Source organism: Strongylocentrotus purpuratus, unplaced genomic scaffold, assembly GCF_000002235.5.
Source record: "Strongylocentrotus purpuratus isolate Spur 01 unplaced genomic scaffold, Spur_5.0 spur5_scaffold_15, whole genome shotgun sequence".
Lineage (NCBI taxonomy): Eukaryota > Metazoa > Echinodermata > Echinoidea > Camarodonta > Strongylocentrotidae > Strongylocentrotus > Strongylocentrotus purpuratus.
The window spans coordinates 5,031,344-5,055,061 of record NW_022145600.1 but is presented as its reverse complement, the minus strand read 5'-3'; the positions used below and the strand labels follow the sequence as shown (position 1 = coordinate 5,055,061).

Here is a 23,718-nt window from a genome sequence, read left to right as displayed (position 1 = left end):
GTTAAGGCAAAAGGGAGAAGGGGAAAGAGAGAAGGGGGAAAGGAGAAGGGGGAAAGAGAGACAGGGGAAAGAGAGAAGGGGAAAGGGAGAAGGGGGAAGGGAAAAGAGAGAAGGGAAAGGGAGAAGGGGAAAGGAAAGGAAGAAGGGGAAAGGGTGAAAGTGAAAGGGAAAAGGGGAAAGGGAGAAGGGGAAAGGAAGAAGGGGGAAGTGAGAAAGGGAAAGAGAGAAGAGAAAGGGAAAAGGGGAAAGAGAAGGGGAAAGGGAGAAGGTGAACGGGAGAAGGGTAAAGGGAGAAGGGGAAAAGGAGAAGGGGAAAGGGAGAAGGGAGAAGTGAGAAGTGAGAAGGGGAAAGGGAGAAGGTGAACGGGAGAAGGGGAAAGGGAGAAGGTGAACGGGAGAAAGAAAAAGGGAGAAGGGAAAAGAGACTAAAAAGCACCACTTCGGGACGACTTCTCGCACACACACCCCATTAAGTAGCCTTGTAAGACCGGTGTCCCCTATTCTTGCCGGGGGTTTCCACCCTTATCGTTAGTAGCTCCTATGGAAGCCCTGTACCAAAAATGGAGCTTTAATTTATCCAGCAAGTAACGATAAACGATACATTTGACGCTAATTCGCCTCATTATGATATGTCACTATAACAAAACACATAGGTTTGGGGATGCTGAGAGACACACTTCGGAAGAATGCACGGAACCCGCGGCCTGCAAACCAGCTTTCGTTGGACTCGAACCGGATACTCATCTTCTCCGCGTGTGAGACGTACGAACCGATCGGGGCATTGTGACCGGTCAGAATGAGCCTGATGCAAAATTAAGGAGGAAGGGGTTAAGTTGTTATCTTCCATTTCAAAGTACGAACCGATCGGGGCATCGTGACCGGTCAGAATGAGCCTGATGCAAAGTTAAGGAGGAAGGGGTTAAGTTGTTATCTTCCACACGAACGCAAAGACTTTCAACAAATCGACCCAATTGCAATTTCAGTACTGTATTATGTTTTGAAGAGTCTGAAAATGACAGTGCAACGTATTACGTCATCAGAACATGATTTCTGACAAGATGTTAATCTAACTTTAGCCACTCTCTACCCATGTGATTGAAATGGGTACCCGTACGAAGGAATTCCCCGAATGCCAAAGCGCTTTATCAAGGTGGCTCGGCTAATGTCAGGATAATAATTGTACAGCGCTCAGAAACATTCACATTTGATTTGATCTGATTTGATTTACTTAATTCTGTTTGATTTTCTTTTTCTTTTGCAGTTTTACAAATATTTAACAAACAAAACATTGCAAATTGTACACATGACAACAAAAAATGTATGAAGAATAAAGCAAGGCTGGCTGTAACTATTTCGAAATCATCAAACAGGTATAGGTGAAAAAGTAAGCAAAGCTTAATAATACAAATATGAAGAAAAAAATATTTTGGTAAAAGGGGAAAGAGGGAGAGAAAAAAAAAGGGGGGGGGGAGAAATGAACAGATGTATAATTGGATTTCAATTTGATATATGAAGATAAAGAAGAAGATGCACATTCGAATAATGGGTGGCTTGGGATAGAATGAGAAGACTCGCGAGGTTTCTGGACAATACGAATAAGAATGCGAGATCAGCGAGCTGGTTTATAAAGACTGGAAACCTGGGCTGCGTCTCACGAAACCGTCATAGGGACTTTTAGATTTGCACGTCGACAGCTTTGACTGCAACGTGTGACGTCATTTTAAGGCACTGTGCATGCGTCACGTCGTCTCAGTCGGCGATCGAGAATGCGTCAACCTTGATTTTCGTAAATCTAGTACGGTACTAGTATGCCGCGTGCGCATAAAATATACAGTTCCTCAGGTAGACAAAGGAACATCCCTTCCCTGCTATTATGTAAAAATGTGTAGAACAGGTGTCACATGCATATTCACCTGTTCTACACATTTTTACATAATAGCAGGGAAGGGATGTTCTTTTGTCTACCACAGCAATTGTTGAGGGTAGAATGAGGAACTGTATATTTTGTACTCTTTCTTTGTCCGTGATGTTCATAGTGTTACTTCCTGCATGCATGTATATCGTCGAGCGCAATCTAAAAGATTTCTAACTGTAGTCAACATGGGCAGTTGAGTACGTTGACACGCATGATCAGTCGGCGTTCGTCGTGTTCTCGTTCACTCAATCTAAAAGTCCCTATTAGTACAAGTTGAGCGACATCTCGTTGAAACGCGTGTATTAAGTTTAACACGCGTTTCAATGGGATGTCGCTCAACTTGTACTTATGACGGTTTCGTGAGACGCAGCCCTGGGTCTGCGAGTCGGAGCCTTAAAATGTTTGGATACAAAACAGTGTTTAGTCAGTATCCCAAGTAGGCCACTCTTTATTTATACATGTATTTATATCAGGGCATGGAAGGTTATAATCAACGTTTCAATGAATGGAAGCAAAACAAAGTAAGAGTACTGAAAATTATCGAGTTTTGTAACGACGGGTAGACAAGGAGAGTTTGTGTGTGTGTGTGTGTGTGTATTGGGTTTTTACAGATCTGATTATTTACGTCTGGGAGAACTTAGACAGATTGAAGGTAAGCACATTTTGATGGAGGATTTAAAAATAATGAGCAATAAGAAACTTTTTCACCGCTCTTTTTAAAGATAGCATTGTATTCATCGATTTTATTTCAGGGGGTAGTGCATTCCAGGTATGCAGGGCCAGAATGTCTAATTGAGTTTTGAGCTACGGATGTTTTGGCGTTAAATAGGTGATGGTTATTAGAATGCCTGGTCGGGTAGAAATACAAATTAGCATTATGTTGGAATAATATGACTAGTGATAGGGGAGAATGCCAGATTTAAGCCGAAACATGAACAGAGATTTGTGCATGTAGTGTATATCACTTTTTTTTAAAGAGTTTTTAATGTGGCAAATAAATGGTCAGTGTGGTCGCGATAACCTGCATCGGTACAAACTCGAATTGCTTTTTTCTGTAACATTAATATACGATTAGTATTGCAATTATGACTAGCCCATATGATATTGCAATACAAAATTCATGGTTAAACCAGTGTATTATATAGCATACTAAGCATTTTTGTGTTGGCAAAAAATATTTAAGCTTATTAATAGTATACCGATATTGCGAGAAATAGGGGTAGAGATAATTGTAGTTCACATGATTATTCCATTTTTCATTTATATATTCATCTAAGAATTTGGTTGATGAATTTTTTTTTCTATTGGAACATTATCAAAAAGCAGGTCAAAATTATGAATATAATGATTTCTTGAATTTCTAAAGTGAATACAATTTGTCTTTTTTAGGTTCAATGATAATATGTTGCTTTTGAACCATTTCGATAACTTAGTTCAATGTTCATGGTTGCGATCAGCGAATTTAAATTAGAATGTGAATAGAATACATTCGTATCATCCGCAAACATTATATACTGTAGAATTGGTGAAACATTAGAGATATCATTGACATATATCAAAAATAATAGTGGCCTAAGTATGGAACCTTGCGAAACTCCACATTTAATAAATGATATGTTAGAAGTAACTGAATTGAATAAAATATATTGCTTTCTTGATAAGTAATTTTCGAACCAATCAAGTGCTTTACCTCGTACACCCTAATGCTTTATTTTTATACAATAATATAGTATGATCAAGAGTATCAAATGCCTTGCTGAAATCCATGAATATGCCTATGACATGTTTATGATCAGCCAAGGCATTTGATACTCTATCAAATAGTTGGAGTAGTGCTAAATTAGTTGAATGAAACTTGAATGATATCTCTAATGTTCCACCAATTCTACAGCATGGTTCTAGGACACCTACCCCCTGTACATCGACCCCGGATAACGACCCCCGGACGACTACTACGGACAACTACCCCCAAGGACAACTACCCCCGGACAACTACCCCATGACAACTACCCCCCAGACAACTACCCCTAGGATAGTTGTCCTAGAGGATGGTTGTCCTAGGGTTGTCCTAGGGGGTAGTTGCCTGGGGGATAGTTGTCCGGGGGTAGTTGTCCTTGGGGGTAGTTGTCCGGGGTAGTTGTCCGGGGGTCGTTATCCGGGGTGGATGTACAGGGGGTAGGACATGCCCTTTAGTTTGATTCTCGAAGGTCTCTGCGACGCTGTTTTAATTAGAAGAGAAGAAAACTTAACATGGATTCAACTTCGGACTGTTACAGTTCTCTTTTCCTATTATGTCCATTTATCGTTAAGATCATATTTTTAATTGACGATCAAAGTCTTTTTATTGTGGCAGAGCTTGTGTCAAATGAAAAATTTAGACCCACATATTCGGATCTGAATAACCTAATAGAGGCATATCTGTCACAACCAGGCGCGGATCCAGGATTTCTTAGGGGAGGGGGCCCAACTTTTTTTTTTTTTTGCTCCCGAAAATTTGTAAAACGCGCCGGCCAAAAATTCGCTCAGTGGGGGGGGGGGGGGGGGGGGGGGGGGGGGGGGGTAAGGTCACCTTCTTAGGTCAGCCATTGGCTTTTTTTTTTTTAATACAAATTTTAATACATTTTTGGGGGCCAGGGGGGGGGGGCACGTGCCCCCTGTGCCCCCCCCCCTGGATCCGCAATCACCTGGGGACGAGTTTCATTACTTTTTGTATGCCCTGCCTTTAGTTTAGACAGAAAATTGTTCATCAATAAATATTTTATTGAAAGACCAAATACACTGAAAATGTCTCAGTTTTTAAATCCAATAATGTACAAACACGTTTAAAGTTAGTAAACTTCTGTCGAAAAATAATGCTTCGTTTTCATTAATTTAAGTATGTGCAAAAAGCATATTATGAGTTCAATATTAACTTGATGTTTCTCTTTTTTTTTGTCTTATATCAAACTATGTCTCTCAAAGCAGTCATTATTACTATACTATGTGAGCAAACTGATTCAATGTATGACCAAAACAAATGATTTGTATAACTCAAAAAGTTATTTAAACAAAATGTATATCACAGGCTTTTAATGTTTTGTTGAGGCTATTTTTTGTTTGTTTTGGGGCATATTTTGGGGGCTTTTTTCTAAATAGTAAAAAAAAAAAAAAAAAGGGAGACGGCGGCCAAAAAAGAGGCGGGCGGGGACGAGAAAAATTTCATTTTTGTTATTTGGCCTAGAGTAGAAGTGTTGAGCTGTGACTTGCCTTATTGGTTGTGAGCCGCCAATATCGATGGAGATGGTGTCTTCTTCTTCGATCTGAAAGATTCGTGCGAAGTTAAGCTCCACGTGTAAGCCTGGCGGTGCAGTGATCTCATATTGACAGCACATCCTTCTTCGGTAGGCCTGAGGGTATCTCGGTGACTGAATATAACCTTTGTCTTGGTCCGTCGTACTTTGGCAGTGACTGCAAGTGGATCCTTCTACATCCGGGTTCGAAGAGTTTATAGCGATTTTTTCAACAGCTCGGTAGGTAGCATAGAAACTGGTTTTGTCCTCGGAACCCTGAACCGCAAATATGATTTTCATCATATTGGTGGCAGAGATGATTTCCTCCTTAGGAACGCATTGGTCACAAAATCTGAAATTGGGAGGTAATCAAAGACATTTTTAGTTTAATTTGGATTTAGTCACTCCGAGACTGTTATGTTAACAGTTGCAGACTTTCAACGCCTCGTTGTCTATCTCGGCACGAATCTAATGTTAGATTCTTAGAATTCGTTAACCTCAAACTACAGTCCATCCCTACTTAACTTGTTCCTTGCCTCATCACACTCTGTCGTGTGTGGTTGTAAAGCCCTGTAGTTTGTTCTAGTCAACTACATTTGAGGTCTATATCTTGGAAATCTTCGTAATGTGCCATGCAGTCGCCACTGTTGAGGAATTTCTCTTGTAGTGGATTAATTCATTCATGATCACATCAAGGAGGATATTAGCTGGTATCTCTTTGATCACATGAAGAGCTCTTGACCAATCCATGGACAAGAAATATTCTATGAAGGATATAATTACAATCATCCTTAACAGACAGTAATCCTAGAGATAATGACTGGAAAGAGATCATCCACCATTGTCCCAGGAGTCAGTGGTCTAGATTATCTCATTCTGGATAATCGTCCTAGGAGCATTTTGGGGGGAATTTGAAACGTAAGATGATTTAAATGGAAACTGTAAATAATGTCTTTGGACTTACTGAATAGGGGTCGAGGTGCCGTCTCCTAAGTATACCTCTATACTGCTTACGGAGCAGTACCCGTTCTGTACATCGAATGACTGCAAGGTCAGGGCAACCCGTTGCCCTTCTGGCACATTGATCTCATATGTGCAATGCGTATTGACCAGGGATTCACTGACGTAGTTGGGGATCCCGCCGACTGAACTGTTGAATGACACATTGCAGCTTGGCTCGATGTGTATGGTGTACATCAAAGAGAATCCCTTGTCCTGGATGGTGGAATCTGACTTAAACACGATCCTTATCTCATTGCTGTTGCTGTCGAAGGCTGATGGAGCAACTGAGCCACAAATCGTCGTGTCGGCCAAAGCTGTATCCGCCAAGAAGATATCCAGGTAATCATTTGTGCAAGTTTGGTTTCCAGGTTGCAGGATGAAATCAGTAAATTGCAAACTGATATTTGATTCAGCTGGCCCCTTTAAAAAGCCAACATAGAAATAGGGCCTGCATTAGTACATTGTAGAGTATATTAGTAGGTCTACATTATGACATTATAAACTAGTACACTAAAGTAATTTGGTACACCTTTTTCCATTTCGGTCCATTTCGTGAAGCAAAAACATCGGAAACCGCTGTGTATTTTTCTGAAGAAGTAACATTTAAAAAACAATTTGTTTTCCTCGCTCGCTTTAAACATTTAGAAACACGGTGTGACTGTAGGCATGAAGTGCCTGAATGCCCACATAATCAGTCAACGAAAGGCCAGAATATCTCTTCCAAAGCGAGGTCCCCGGATATCGCCATATTTGGGCATGCAGCAAGGTGCCCAAAATAAATCATATTTTTATATCGAAATTATATTTTCACCACGCTTGTTGGCTTCACTCGCTCAGAACATTCAGAAACAGGATAAGAACCGGACAACATATGATGCCTGCTGATACATTATGCGTGTGTGTCTGTATGTAATTTGTTTTTACAGACGTGTATCAATCAGATATGATTATTTGTGCCTAAGTTTATACCTAAGTAAATACATCGGTACATAAATACATTGGTAAGTTAGTACAGTACGTTAATGCATTAGTATTAGTACATTGGTGACCAGGCCAAGTCATCAGATATGATTTATTTTTGGGGTTTAATTTTGATTCTAGAAAAGGAGATTTTAAGCTCTTAAAGGTACTATGTCTCATTTGCAGGCCAAAAAAATGAAAAAGTTAAATTCCAACTGCATTGAAAGATAATACTAATTTAGAACTTCCCTAAAAAAGGTGGGGCTTGAAAATGTCTTCAAGTGGGAAAATAACGACTATTAGTCGTCAAATCGACTTTAGGGCTATAGAGCCCAAAAGTAATAGTCTTGATTTGCAGACAATTGTACGGAATGGTCATACGTTTTATGCTGCGCAAAGATTCAATCAGTTTAATCTTGGCCATCACAAGAAGTGGGTTATGATGTAGACAAATGCTCATGTACCCTTTCCAACTCTTTTCATGTATGTTATTACCAAAGAAGAAAAAAGGCCAGTCAGTCACTCAATAGTGTCTGACAGTGAAGTCTAGCAAGTAAACGGGTTTCCTTGCATAATTTGAATATGAGGACACTGCTAACGTTTAAATTTCACAGATAGGACATACACAGTGGCGTAGACAGGTTCGTACACCTGGGGGGATGACTCAGGGGCGGATCTAGCTTTTTGCTAAGGGGGGGTTGACCAAAATAATGACGATGCGGAGCATCGTCCACGAGCCGCGAAGCGGCGAGCCGATTTTTTTTGGGTGTTTATTTGAACCCGTAAGTGATGTTTTCCTGGCATCTATTAACACAATGGAGACCATAAAAAGCAGTGCATGATAACGTCTTTTTAAATCAAGTAACAGTTAAATACACAGTTATATCCAGAGTTATCATATGTTTGGTTAAGTTACCAGATGAGTTGAATATCTTCTCACAATATTTGCACTTGAAAGGGTTTCTCTCCAGCGTGCGTTCTTTTTTCTTTCTTTTTTTCTTTTTTTTTCTTCTTTTTTCCCCTTTTTTTTTTTTTTTTTTTTTTGGGCCGCCCAAGGGGGGGGGGGGTTTAAACCCCTAAACCTCCCCCACCCCCGTAGATCCGCGCCTGTTTAATCTTGTGGTTATCTTGTGGTTTCCAAACCACAAGATAACCACAAAATACTTGTAAGATTTTCTTTTTTTTACCGTCTGAATTGGCTTTCACCGTGTGAATGGGGCTAATAACAATAAACACAATTACAATAATGATGAGGATTATTATTATCATCATCATAATTATTATTATTATTAATATTATAATTGTTATCATTATTATTATTACTATTATTATCATCATTATGACTTATTAAGTAAGCAAATATCATTCCCCAAAACCTGGGGGGATGATTGTACATGCCATCCCCCTCATCCCCCCCCCCCCCCCCGTTGTCTACGCCCCTGGACATACATGACATATTCATAATTCCTGCAAAGTTCTACAGCATTTGAGGTTGGCTGCAAAAGGGACATAGTACCTTTAAAATGATATGAAATTCATCACAATTAGATGTTCTTAACCCATTGAAAAAGACGGATAATTTCCACTAACTCCAGTCATTAAGAATGTAAAAGTCCACCGCGCACTATAGCTATATCTATAGCTATACCCTCTTGCAATCTGGTTTTCGAAGAAATGGTAATTGTATTGAATACGGAAATCTAAACAAACACCATCTTCCTGATTTAGGCTCTAAATCATGATAAGATTACTGACTACCATTATTGTAATGTATTTGTAGTCTTCTAGTCGGAATGAAAGGGGATTCGGAAGTTTGAAATCTCTTGAGATTTAGCCTTTTTGATAATTATGTGATTAATCGGATCTTTGATCATTAAGATTTTACATGTAGGAATAATCATATCAAATACTATTGCAAATTCTTCCCGAATGGGATCGTAGTCAGATCGTGTATGCGGTGTACGGTAGAAATTACTTAAGAGATAAAATAAACACTCTTTCTGCATATATATATCAGTGGCTCTACCGCCCATCTGAAAGACGTTGACCGTATTAGAAGTACCAGATACCCGTCTTACCGTAATAATGTATTGGCATATCATATCCGGATCATAGTTGAACGGGTAATTAGGTGAGGAGATGGTCCCTGTCAGCCCATCGTCTATTGTGAATCTTTGTATGCAACCTTAATCAAAGAGATAGATATACTATATTGTAATGGAACATTCTCAATAAATGTTAAACTACTAAAGATTCAGGGTTTGGTTTATTTCATATTTCATATTTCACGATACACATTGTTAATTTTATCAAACACTAATGATATGAATCATACATGGGTATTTCCAATGAAAACAAGAACACACAATATATTACTTCACTTTAGTTTGCTTATAGTTGTTATATAAGAACTAGGTAAAATTTGACATGAGGGTTTGAAGGAGTGCTTTTAAGTATGCCATTTCATTTTTTTTCGATGTAATTATCAATGTTTATATCCTTTATTCTAAAATATACCATAAAGGAAAATACGTTCCAAACATTATTTCCAGACATTTTTCTTTTAAAAATTGATTTCTTGAATATCGCCCAAAAGTCGAATGTTCGATATCCACAGTCCTCCCCCCCCCCTTTGTTTGTTAGTTTGTTAGTTTGTTGATATAATAAAATTAAAAAAAGTGAAGAGTCTTACGTGGAACGAAGTCAGGGTTCGCCAATTCGCAATAGGTACCCGTATACTGCGGTTTGCAACCGCACGAACAATTACTCCCTCCATTGTTATCATATGGACTGAATAGGTACCCATCGTTTACGCAAACAAGATCACAGCCTACATCGGCAGCCGAATTTGGGCAGTAGTAGGCCAAATTGAGCTCCTTAAGATCATAAAATGAAGGCATAACGGCATTCCCCAAATACGGCATCTCCAGTGGGTCGAGCGCTATGATGGTTGGCAGAACTCCATCTTTAGACTGGTACTAAAGTAACGAAAAGTGACATTAATCACATGGCTGTTAAACTATATATATATATATATTAATGGTATTTTTAGTGAATGATAGAGCCATCTATACACAGAGTTTGGCCAATTTGGTTTGAGTTGGTGGCAGTATATCGTATGGTATTTTGTTTTGTGCTTGTCCAACAAAGCAGTAATCGCAATATTGTGCCCAAACTCGAACCAGGTTGGCTAAAATCGCCTAATCATCTTGAGCTCCGTTATCTTGAACATTCAGTGTAAGTTTTGTTCGATTCTGTGAGAATTTATTATCTATCATTACCAGAAATCAAGGTTATCTTTAACATTTGGCGCTCCATAAGCTATTGGACAGCTATTGCCCGTTGTACACGAGGCGTTATTATTTGTTTGTCACGATATGGCGTCAATGACTTATTCAGTCTGTGAAGCGCCACGTCATAGTGACAATGGTACAAAGAGGTTATTGCAGAATGAAAAATGCAAAAATTGCCCTGAAATCCATGGTCAATGACAGAGTGAATGAGTGGAATGAGCGCTTTCTACGTCGGATAGAAACAGAGGGCTTTTACAAACAAAATTATTTAATACATACAGAACTAGACTGCTCCTAAAACAAGGTGAAGTTTAGAAATGCAAAATCTTTAATTTTTTATACAAATTTACAAAATTAAAAATGCAATCAAATATTTCTACTATTTCCCCTAACATAGGAAGTAGAGTCCTGAATTTTCGTATGAGGTATCCCGTATCCCTGGCCTAGTGGTTAACGTTAAGGCATTGGAGTTCCAAGCCAGGGACCCATTCAGATTCGATTCCTGGCGGAGACATTTTATTAACTTTTGCAAACATTTCCAAAAGGGAGGATAGCAGTGGGGATTTAAGATACACACACAATATTTCGCAATACACATGTATTTATTGCCGCGCGAGTAGCCAAAGCTGATAAACATATTATTTCATTGTACTCATTTAGGGGAAAAAAATGATAAATTAGAAGAGAACAATTAGAAAAGTAAAAATGCTTACAGTGCTGGGATTGTGCATGATTGATGAAAAGTCATAAGGAGTGCCGTACGTTTCTCCATCAGTTTCTTTATTGAAGGAGCACATAGAAAGGAATCTAAATTCTTCTGTTGTATTCGAACATACTCATCTCGATCAGCCCGAAGTTCTTCGTCATAAAACCCGAGTGTTTTTAGAATGTGGTGAGAGATGGTCCCAAACTGTCAAATGATTGTAAAAATGGTTATACGTAATTTTTCAGAAGGGGTTTAGTTCCGAACTTCAAGGTACGTAATTCCGGAAATTAAGGTTCCTAATTCCGAAATGGCATAGAACACTGTATCGTTTCGGGTAATTACGAGCCTTACTTCATTTTCGGAACACCGAACATTTGGTATAATGAACCGTATTTCTTTTTTGGAGTTATGAACCTTCGGACAACAGAGTGTCTCCTGTATAAGGGGTTTGCTTTGATTTATTGATTTCATTTTGTCAAACAAATTTCGAACATACATGTTCATGTGCATTGTAAAATTGTTACACCGTGAGCAATTTTGAAGTGCGATAGGGATTACCCTTTACGTTGTTGACGATGTAAAATAAATCAAATTGCGCTTCTGATGTAAAATTCACTATGTAAAAGTTTATTTCAATAGAGAAGCAATAACATTAACCTGTACAAGTCCACATGGGTTTAATGCAAAGCCATCATAAGTCCTTTCTTTGAAAAAAAAGAATTGCATTTCAAATTTGATCTATTTTATAAAAAGTAAATGTATATTTTACAAAAAGTATACAATGTACAGTGAGTAGTTACTATTCTACTATGCCAAACAAAATATAAGGGACCAGTTATATAGGCGTGAGACTTGTCGGTATCGTGGGCTTCCATCTTGATCTACTGAAGATCGTTTCAAACCGACGCGCGCTAGATAAGCTACCTCTCGCGAATTATTACCCCTTTTCCCCCGGTCTGGCCCTGAGGGCTAGAAAAATACTCCTTAACGCATACAGTGGCGGAACGAGGGGGGGAGGGGGCCCGCCCCTCTTCCTGGAGAAAAAACGTGTAAAAATACACGTTAATTTTACGGGGGTATTATTATTATTATTATTATTTGGCAAATCAAGTCACATAAATACAACAATATAACAAACATGAATTGAGATTTTTAAAAAATCAATAGAAAGCATATATAAATATTGCAATAGCAGGTGCATCCGGTCGAGCTGCCCGGGTATGGAAAAAGTTAACCAAATAACTGTGTTCGGCAGACCTTCATCCCCACACCCGACCAGAACGATGCACCTGGTATTGGTTGAAATAAAGCTTTAACAAGAAAAGAAAGATGAGGAGAAGGAAAATTGTGAAGAAAAGGGAGAACAAAGAAAAATAAATGAATGCTCACTACCCCCCCCCCCGTCCACAGTCAATAATTTTGAAAAGCTGACATTTGAGTCATTTTGTGTGTTTGAAAAAAATAAAAGAATTTTAAGCTTACATAAGTATCATGAAGCATATTGATTGCAACTTTTAAAAAAATAAAAAAATAATACTTTTGTCGGATTTCCTTCAAACTTTCACCAATCCGTTTCTCTAATTTTTCAGCTTTTATAGTCAGCAGTTTGTTAATAACGTTGGATTTTCGTTTAAACTTATGGACCGTATTTCAGTACAATCAATGCCTGCAAAAGCTCATTTTTATCATGCGGGACGGGGTACATTGCCACCTTTCACCTTTTGTAAAGTGTCCATTCTTTATGCCCATCAATAACTTACATTTGTGCACTCTTCCTTGAGAAATACGTAGTGCAAGTCACGGTAAATACTTTTCCCAGTAGCTGAAGAGCAACTGAAATGAAGATATTTAAAATATAAACATTAAAAATAGGAAAGACAGAAATGGGAAGAAGAAAACAAGTCGGGGTAAAATACAGATTCTACGAATAAATTAATTTCATCCACTATAAACGTCCCCTTTTTTTTCTCTCTCTTTCTCCATTTCTCCCTGCCTCTCTCTCTTCCCCCTCTCTCTCTCTCACTCTCTTTCTCTCTGTCTCTCTCTCTCTTTCTTTTTTTTTCTTTCTCTATATATCTACTCTCTCTCTCCCTCCCCCTCTTTCTTACTTTATTTGTCTTTTTCTCTGTCTCTCTCAAGGGGTCGGGCTAACTCGGCATCACTCGGCGATATAAGGCTTTAACCTCTAAATGACCATGCATAGGTTTCATGATGTTTTGTAGAATTTGACCTCTTGCAATTTTTTAACAATATCTTTTTTTTTTTTTTTTTAATACTATTTGACACATTCCTATCAAATTATTTTGAAGGTCTAGACACGTAATTAATGTGAAAATACATTCACTGTATTGCGATTGATTCAGCTCGCTCGGATGACGATTTTCTGCCGAGACCGAGTTGACCCGAGTGCCGAGTTAGCCCGTGTTCCGCATACCTATACAGTGCGTCTCAGAAAAAACGAAACCGAGAAGTATCGATGTTCTATCATAACTTAATCACAACTATAATTAATGAATGATACATATTTGGAAAGCTTAGAGTCTCCTCTTTCATATGATGCTACTCAGATTATGCATATTTGAGTGATTAAAAGCAATTTGAAGGAAGGAAACCAAAAAGACATTTGGCGGGCGGTTTCTGGATTTCGAAGAAAAATTCACATTTCTAGAAAGTTGAGTTTCTGCCCTTTCATATGACACCTCAATCAGGAAAAATGAGCGAGGAATGACAGAGTTCTGTTTGTTTAAAGTAGTGCTTGCATTTCCATAATTTTATTAAACGAATTCGTTTTCACTGGCTGCCTGCCGTATCAATGAACGAAATTAACAAAATACTTAACTCCGTTTCATTGACAATCAGCCGTAGACGAGAGTCTTCACGCATGGCTGATTGTCAACGAAACGGAGTTAAGTCTTTTGTCAAATCTGCTTTTTGCTTCGTTTTTTCTGGGACGCACTGTATAATAGTGTATTGGCAATTGTGCAATCTGAGATTGCATTTCCCATGTCAGTTCAGAATGTATATTCGACACCACGTTGCCACTTTAGAGACTTTGATGATAAGTTATAATGCTTACTCGAGAACAGCACAACATAATTCATTGTAACTAGACTAAAAGTTTTCCGAGATTTTATGCTTTTGTATAATGTGTAATTCCTAGCATCAAGAAAATTATAAGATCATGCAAAATCTTCACTTAAAAGGAAATATTGTACTGCTATGGGTTTTTTTTATGTCAAGAAGTATGACAACTGACATAAATGGTTCCCTAATTAATATGTATCAAATATAAAGTGATTTTATATTGAGTTTTATTCAAGGGTAGTATTTGACTTTTGAAAATGAATGCTGAAAATCGTCTATTAGATGGGAACAGTGGCGAAAATCTCTTGGGATTCCTCAGATGATGTTTCTCTTGGTGTCAATCTTTTTGTTCTCTGCTCGCTCTCATCGCCTGCTCGCCAAATTAAAAAACCGTACGCCTATAGTTCTTTTTAAAGATCAACATCAGTATTCCCTCACTATTATTATCATCATCATCATTGTTATCATTATTAGTAGTATTATCATTAAGAGTAATATTAATATGATTTATTAATTTATTAATTTCATATGTTTTCTTAAAATAAAACAAGCAGGGTAGTCCCAATTTAGTTCATAGAGGGCTGTCTCACCCCGTAGAAGATTTGAAGGATACTCTGTCGTTGTGCCCCACGATTGATTCTACGTTGGCGTTATACTGTAGAAAATTGATACACGATCTTTCTGATATGTACTGCATAGTTTCCACAATTAACATCTTGGATGATTCTGTTGAGAAATAAAATAAGAAGAACTTATTATATTAAAATTAAAAAAGGACTTATTAGAAGTGATTGAAGGATTTTATTGAAGACATTACATTCTTGCAGCCTGATGACTGAATTTCAATAGCTTCTGTACATATCAAAACGTTTGGAGCTTAATGGACCCCATTGGAATTGAAGAAAATGCATCAGTCGTGCTCTGTGCACACAAGAGATTACGTATCTCATATATCTGCAGCCGGTATCATTCTATCACTGTGCATTCTATTAAAGGGATAGTTGAATTTTGTTGCAGAGGTCGCTACACAAAATAATTTTTTGAGAGGAGATAATGAAAATGTGAGTGGAAGGATATACAATATAAATGACAAAATCATCTTTCTTTGATGAAAATCGGTTCAGAGACGTCTAAAGTAGAAATAAATATAACCATTTCTAATATTTGAGGTGCCCCCCAAATATTCGGTAATTTTAAACCAGCCGTTGAAAAACGATATAGCGCCTTATACGTTTTATTCCAGCCAATGCCAATATTGTTTTTTGTTTGGCTTTTTCGTGTTGGTTATAATACGCACAACCAGCCGGCCCGTGTGTCGTTATTATTAATTAATTAATTAATCAACGGTCACCGTATTTTCTTCAAATTGAAGCTGAATTGGGATGATCGTATTCAATCTAAATTCGCACACTTTAGGGTCTAAAGTTACTTTCTTAGAAATTTTGGGTTCTAAGAGGGCACTAGAAATGTCATAAATAAGAGTAAGGGCAATACCGGAAACCATGCACTTTGAAGGCATTTGCAGTCTTAAACAAGAACTCAACTAGCCCTTTAAGTGCGTGGATAGTGACAGAGACTAGTTCTCAAACTGAATCATCTCACCAAAAACTGTCGGCAAAGATTTGTAAACGTGGGGTTTAACATTGAACATTCAAAGCGATTCTTATACATGCACGTAGCCAGAGTTTGATGTTTGGGGGGGGGGGGGCACATACATGTAATCGATCGAGGTAAAAAAAGGGGTCAAAAAAAGTTCAACCGATCTTGGAAAAAAAAAATTGGGGGGGGGGGCATGCAAATGACTTTCTCAAACTAAAAATTATAAGAGGGCGGTATGCCAAATTGTGACATGGTAATAAAACTCTGTCGCTTGACCTGTCGATTTTACACGGGAAACGAGCTAACAGTAAATTGACTACTTTAAACAATACAACACAATAGTAAATCATAATGAAATTATAATGTGTTTGTTTACTAGAAAGAACATAGTTTTTGACGTATTACACAAGTCAAACTCGATAAATTTGTTGGTATTTTTAGCAGAATGGAGACGGATGTAAAAAGCGATTCTTATACATGCACGTAGCCAGAGTTTGATGTTTGGGGGGGGGGGGGGGGGGCACATACATGTAATCGATCGAGGTAAAAAAAGGGGTCAAAAAAAGTTCAACCGATCTTGGAAAAAAAAAATGGGGGGGGGGGGGCATGCAAATGACTTTCTCAAACTAAAAATTATAAGAGGGCGGTATGCCAAATTGTGACATGGTAATAAAACTCTGTCGCTTGACCTGTCGATTTTACACGGGAAACGAGCTAACAGTAAATTGACTACTTTAAACAATACAACACAAGAGTAAATCATAATGAAATTATAATGTGTTTGTTTACTAGAAAGAACATAGTTTTTGACGTATTACACAAGTCAAACTTGATAAATTTGTTGGTATTTTTAGCAGAATGGAGACGGATGTAAAAAAAAGACGTGTTTTTCACGTCATTCTCCATAAAACAAGCACTGTTCAGTGACCCAAACGTTTTGATATGATAATGTACACGCAAATTAAAACAAGGGAAACGCTCTCGGCGGTCTCGCCTGCATTACGCAATTCGATATGATGAAAAATGGAGGTTGGGACATTATTTATAAGCAGGGTGGGCCATTCACAGGCCCCCCCCCCCAAAAAAAAAAAAAAATGAAAAAAAAAAAAAATGAAAAAATGAAAAAAATGAAATCCTCTGAATATAATCAGCATTTTGAAGTGAATATTGGCTAAGAATCATTAGAAGAATTATTTACTATAATTTGTACCAAGATTGATAAATTTAATGGAATATGAACAAATAATGAAAATTGATTTATTAATCCACATATAAAGTTGTGAAAACATAATCCAAGTCTACTGAACTTAAATGACCTTTGACCTAGACTTTGTGACCTGGAATTTGTGTCATATGATTTGTGATACTTGATAACCCTTGTGTACAAGTTTCATGGAATTTGAACAAACGCTTTTGAAATTATCTAAAAATTCAAAATCTTGATGTTGATAACACAACAAAGTCTTGGTTTGCAGACCTTAAATTACATTTGATCTTGACTTTGTCACCTAAAAGACTAATCACATAAATGATGATACTTGATAACCCCTATGTTTAAGTTTCATGGAATAGGAATGTATACTTTCAAAATTATGATAAAAATTCAAAATCGTAACCTTTTGTTAAAGATAAAGATCAGTTCTGGTCATGCGATTGCATTGTGAAAGAAACGTTGTTTAATCGATCAGAAAAGGTTGATCATCTAGCATATAAGTATTGGTGTGTACTGCAAGGTTCTGGAATCATCAAAATGATAAGGAATTTGGCCCAGTCTTGGAAAAGTTACAAGTACTGTACACAGAAAGATGTATATGGGACTACGCACACGTCCGCGACACGTGCGTTTCATCTATCACATCCCAATATATAAACTAATGTAGCAAATATATCAATTAGTAGGCGGTTTCCCGGCAAAATTGTTATCATCATGTATTAGTCAAAACATATTCTTTCACATGATTGGTAAAAAGAGCTTCCATTTCATTTTTTTTAATTGGGGCGTTTCCAATACTGGTCTTAAACTTTAAGTTTTGAAATTGATGCCACAACATAGTCTAAGTTTGTTGACCTGAAATGACCTTTGACCTTAAAAGGGAGGGCGCAAGTCCTCGCCCGCCCCCCAAAACAAAACAATAATAATTATAACTAGACATATAATACTTGTTTGGAACAAGTATAGGTGGGCTGGTCAACTAACATTTGAGACAAAATAGAGCAAAAATAAGCGACATACTGCTTACAAATTCTTAAAAGACAATATCATGTAGATTCATAACGTGAACTAAATTCACCTTCTATAGGCATAACACGCAAATTATGAAGTTTTTGACATGAGGCCTTTAATCAAAATTTTCACTATGATGACGTCATCAAAATGAAAAATGATTATTACTGCGCTTGTAGAAAATTGTCTTAGCTACAACATATCGAAATTTTGAAGAAAATTGATCAATATTTACAGAGATACAATCAATTTTACATAAATATGCTGACGTCATAATATGCAAATTCGTATTTTGAGTTCCAAGGCCATTGTGATGATGTCACGATACACTTAATGGCCAAATGAGACATGGAATCATATTTCCGACTCATACTCTATCTTAATATGAAAAAAAATTGAGGATCCCGGTGCATTCCAAAGAGCTATAACGGATTTTGTATAGGCATGTTTTTGCCCATATATGCTATGTATTAAAAGACCTCGCGCGCACTGACATTTATCTTGAATTTAGGCTCATCTTGTTATTAATGGTCATAAAGAGATAAACATGGTATCAAATTCCTTGAAAAAATATGAGAAATATCATGAAAGAAAAAAAATGGCGATTCTATGTTTTTTAATGGTGTTACGCGCGAAAACGCGCGCGCATGCTCTTACGCGCGATTTTTTATAAATTGCTTAAAATGACCTGAAACGTATGCAAAATAAATTTGAGACGATTTTGAGCATTTAAAAATTTTGCGCGCGCATTGACGCGCGGACGTACGCGCACGCGCGCGTTTTTTGACCTGAAATTGACTGGACTGATATTGACCTTGATCATAATAAATATGAATGAGAAATACCTTTTGGTTATGAAGATATGATCATGAGTTTATTTTCAGAAAATTTCACAAAATGGCGCCTAGATGACGTCATCAGTCAAGGTCAAGGTTGAAAACCTAACTGTGTTTTCTCCATATGCCTATACATATGTGTGCCAAATTTCAAGTTATTTGATTTAGCTTTTTCCAAGTTATCTTGCTAACAAAAAGTGGGTCGAAATAAGAAAAACTAGACATATAATACTTGTTTGGAACAAGTATAGGTGGGCTGGTCAACTAAAATTTGAGACAAAATAGAGCAAAAATGAGCGACATACTGCTTACAAATTCTTAAAAACCATTATCATGTAGATTCATAACGTGAACTAAATTCACCTTCTATAGGCATAACACGCAAATTATGAAGTTTTTGACATGAGGCCTTTAATCAAAATTTTTACTATGATGACGTCATCAAAATGAAAAATGGTTATTACTGCTCTTGTAGAGAATTGTCTTAGCTACAACATATCGAAATTTTGAAGAAAATTGATCAATATTTACAGAGATACAATCAATTTTACATAAATATGCTGACGTCATAATATGCAAATTCGTATTTTGAGTTCCAAGGCCATTGTGATGATGTAACGATACACTTAATGGCCAAATGAGACATGGAATTATATTTCCGACTCATACTCTATCTAAATATGAAAAAAAATTGAGGATCCCGGTGCATTCCAAAGAGCTATAACGGATTTTGTATAGGCATGATTTTACCCATATATGCTATGTATTAAAAGACCTCGCGCGCACTGACATTTATCTTGAATTTACGCTCATCTTGTTAATAATGGTCATAAAGAGATAAACATGGAATCAAATTCCTTAAAAAAAAATATGAGAAATATCATGAAAGAAAAGAAAATGGCGATTCTATGTTTTTTAATGGTGTTACGCGCGAAAACGCGCGCGCATGCTCGTACGCGCGATTTTTTATAAAATGCTTAAAATGACCTGAAACGTATGCATAATAAATTTGAGACGATTTTGAGCATTTAAAAATTTTGCGCGCGCATTGACGCGCGGACGTACGCGCACGCGCGCGTTTTTTGACCTGAAATTGACTGGACTGATATTGACCTTGATCATAATAAATATGAATGAGAAATACCTTTTGGTTATGAAGATATGATCATGAGTTTTTTTTCAGAAAATTTCACAAAATGGCGCCTAGATGACGTCATCAGTCAAGGTCAAGGTTGAAAACCTTACTGTGTTTTGTCCATATGCCTATACATATGTGTGCCAAATTTCAAAGCATTTGATTGAATAATTTCAAAGATATCTTGCTAACAAAAAGTGGGTCGAAATAAGAAAAATAAACTAGATTTGTAATACTTGTTTGGAACAAGTATAGGTGGGCTGGTCGAACTAAAATTTGAGACAAAATAAAGGGCACATTTGAGATATCTTATTGTCTCAGCTACAACATACTCGAAGTTCAGCGTAAACGAAGCTAAAACGACAGAGATATTGCTCGCGAATGACGGGAATGTAGAATCCATATTTTTGAGAAAAAATCATGTCCCATAGAGAATACATGCAAAATGTGCAAAATTGACATGCCTCCTTTAATCGCAAATATACGCCATGATGCCTTTGTCAAAATGTAAAATTGTGACAATTGGATTTGTAGAGAATTGTCTCAGCTAGAACATATCAAAATTTTGAAGAAAATTAATCAATTTTTAGAAAGATACAATCAATTTTCCAAAAAAATGCTGACGTCATAATAGGCAAATTAAAATTTTGAGTTCGGAGGCCATTATGATGACGTCATGAGTTAATTGAGGGTCAAATGAGACATGAAATCATATCTCTGATTTATACTCGCTCAAAATATGAAAAAAAATTGGGGTCACCTTGCATCCTAAAGAGCTATAATGGATTTTGCATAGGCATGTTTTTGCCCATATATGCTATGTATTACAAGAGCTCGCGCGCATTGAAATTTATGTTAAACGGTCGATTATTCAATTATTTATAGTCATAAAGAGACAAACATGGTATCAATTTGTTTGTAAGAATATGTGGAATATTATGAAAGAAAAAAAATGTCGATTCTATGGTGTCTGATAGTTCTACGCGCGAAAACGCGCGCGCATGCGCGTGTGCGCGATTTTTTTAAAAATGCTTAGAATGGCCTAAAACGTATGCAAAATGATTTTGAGACGATTTTGAGCATTTCAAAATTTTGCGCGCGCATTGACGCGCGGACGTACGCGCACGCGCGCGTTATTTGACCTGAAATTGACCGGACGGATATTGACCCTGATCATGATAAATATGAATCAGAAATACCTTTTGGTTATGAAGATATGATCAGGAGTTGATTTTCGTAAAATTTTACAAAATGGCGCCTAGATGACGTCATCAGTGAAGGTCAATGTTGAAAACGTTATTGTGCTTTGTACATATGCCTATACATATGTGTGCCAAATTTCAAATTATTTGATTGAGCCATTTCCAAGTTATCTTGCCAACAAAAAAGTGGTTAGAAATAAGAAAAATATATAAACTAGATTTGTAATACTTGTTTGGAACAAGTATAGGTGGGCTGATCCAACAAAAAATTGAGACAAAATAAAGGGTACATTTGAGATAGCTTTTTGTCTCATCTACAACATACTCGAAGTTCAGCGTAAATGAAGCTAAAACGACGTAGATATTGCTCGTGAAAGACGGGAATGTAGAATCGAGTTTTGAGAAAAAGTCATGTCCCATAGAGAATACACGCAAAATGTAAAAAATTGACATGCCTCCTTTAATCGCAAAAATACGCCATGATGCCTTTGTCAAAATGAAGGATAGTAGCAACTGCATTTGTAGAAAATTGTCTTAGCTAGAACATATCAAAATTTGGAAGAAAATCGATCAATATTTACGATCAATTTTCCATAAATATGCTGACGTCATAATATGCAAATTGGAATTTTGAGTTCGGAGGCCATTATGATGACGTCATGAGTTAATTGAGGGTCAAATGAGACATGAAACAATATCTCCGAATCATACTCTATTAAAATATGTAAACAAATTGGAGTCACCTTGCATCCTAAAGAGCTACGATGGATTTTGTATAGGCATGTTTTTGCCCATATTTGCTATGTATTACAAGAGCTCGCGCGCACGGAAATTTTTGTTAAACGGTCGATCATTCCGTTATTAATAGTCATAAAGAGATAAACATGCTATCAATTTGTTTTTAAATATATGTGGAATATTATGAAAGAAAAAAAAAGGCAATTCTATGTTGTGCAATAGTTTTACGCGCGAAAACGCGCGCGCATGCGCGTGTGCGCGATTTTTTTATAAAATACTTAGAATGGCCTAAAACGTATGCAAAATAATTTTGAGACGATTTTGAGCATTTCCAAATTTTGCGCGCGCATTGACGCGCGGACGTACGCGCACGCGCGCGTTATTTGACCTCAAATTGACCGGACGGATATTGACCTTGATCATGATAAATATGAATGAGAAATACCTTTTGGTTATGAAGATATGATTATGAGTTGATTTTCGTAAAATTTTACAAAATGGCGCCTAGATGACGTCATCAGTAAAGGTCAATGTTGAAAACGTTATTGTGCTCTGTACATATGCCTATACATATGTGTGCTAAATTTCAAGGCATTTGATTGAGCCATTTCCAAGTTATCTTGCCAACAAAAAAGTGGTTAGAAATAAGAAAAATATATAATAAACTAGATTTGTAATACTTGTTTGGAACAAGTATAGGTGGGCTGGTCGAACTAAAATTTGAGACAAAATAAAGGGTACATTTGAGATAGCTTATTGTCTCAGCTACAACATACTTGAAGTTCAGCGTAAACAAAGCTAAACGACAGAGATATTGCTCGCGAAAGAATCCAGTTTTGAGAAAAACTCATGTCCCATAGAGAATACACGCAAAATGTGAAAAATTGACATGCCTTTTTTAATCGCGAAAATTCGCCCTGATGCCTTTGTCAAAATGAAAATTTGGGCCAATTTTATTTGTAGAAATTGTCTCAGCTAAAACATATCAACATTTTGAAGACAATCGATCAATATTTACAGAGAAACAATCAATTTTCCGTAAATATGTTGACGTCATAATATGCAAATTGAAATTTTGAGTTTGGAGGCCATTATGATGACGTAATGAGTTCATTGAGGGTCAAATGAGACATGAAATCATATCTCCAATTCATACTGTATCAAAATATGACCCAAAAATTGGGGTCACCTTGCATCCTAAAGGGCTACAATGGATCTTGTATAGGCATGTTTTTGCCCATATATGCTATGTATTACAAAAGCTCGCGCGCACGGAAATTTATGTTAAACGGTCGATCATTCCATTATTAATAGTCATAAAGAGACAAGCATGGTATCAATTTGTTTGTAAAAATATGTGGAATATTATGAAAGAAAAAAAATGGCGATTCTATGTTGTGTAATAGTTTTACGCGCGAAAACGCGCGCGCCGCACGCATGCGCGTGTGTGTGGGCGATTTTTTATAAAATGCTTAGAATGGCCTAAAACGTATGCAAAATGATTTTGAGACGATTTTGAGCATTTTAAATTTTTGCGCGCGCATTGACGCGCGGACGTACGCGCACGTGCGCGTTTTTTTACCTGAAATTGACCGGACCAATATTGACCTTGATCGTGCAAACTATGAATTAGAAATTACTTTCCGTTATGAAGATATGATCATAAGTTAAAATTCACAAAATGGCGCCTAGATGACGTAATCAGTCAAGGTCAAGGTTGAAAACGTTATTTTGATTTATTTATATGCCTATACA

At 37.0% G+C, this 23,718-nt stretch overlaps 1 protein-coding gene across 2 annotated transcripts; it reads right to left on the bottom strand.

The window, feature by feature from the left end:
* Window positions 1-331: 331 nt before the first annotated feature.
* LOC100889021 (dorsal-ventral patterning tolloid-like protein 1) lies at window positions 332-13,140 on the bottom strand. 2 transcript variants are annotated; one of them, XM_030985424.1, is made up of 7 exons: window positions 12,906-13,140; window positions 11,153-11,349; window positions 9,839-10,124; window positions 9,225-9,331; window positions 6,149-6,606; window positions 5,162-5,536; window positions 332-802 (listed from the first exon to the last, which is right to left on the bottom strand). In XM_030985424.1, exons 2-7 carry the CDS (start codon window positions 11,234-11,236, stop codon window positions 610-612), a joined length of 1,503 nt encoding a protein of 500 aa, XP_030841284.1. In that variant the 5' UTR covers window positions 11,237-11,349; window positions 12,906-13,140; the 3' UTR covers window positions 332-609. The 2 variants fall into 2 exon arrangements, with proteins under 2 accessions (XP_030841284.1, XP_030841286.1); XM_030985426.1 differs by lacking the exon at window positions 11,153-11,349 and having other exon boundaries at window positions 12,906-13,139.
* Window positions 13,141-23,718: the final 10,578 nt, after the last annotated feature.

Excerpts from the sequence above, each read along its gene's own strand:
- LOC100889021 (XM_030985424.1), bottom strand. The coding sequence starts at position 11,236 with ATGTGCTCCTTCAATAAAGAAACTGATGGAGAAACGTACGGCACTCCT. Across the intron at positions 9,332-9,838 it reads GAACCCTGACTTCGTTCCAC|GTTGCATACAAAGATTCACA; the intron begins GTAAGACTCTTC and ends TCTTTGATTAAG. Across the intron at positions 6,607-9,224 it reads TATGCCAATACATTATTACG|GGGCCAGCTGAATCAAATAT; the intron begins GTAAGACGGGTA and ends GGCTTTTTAAAG.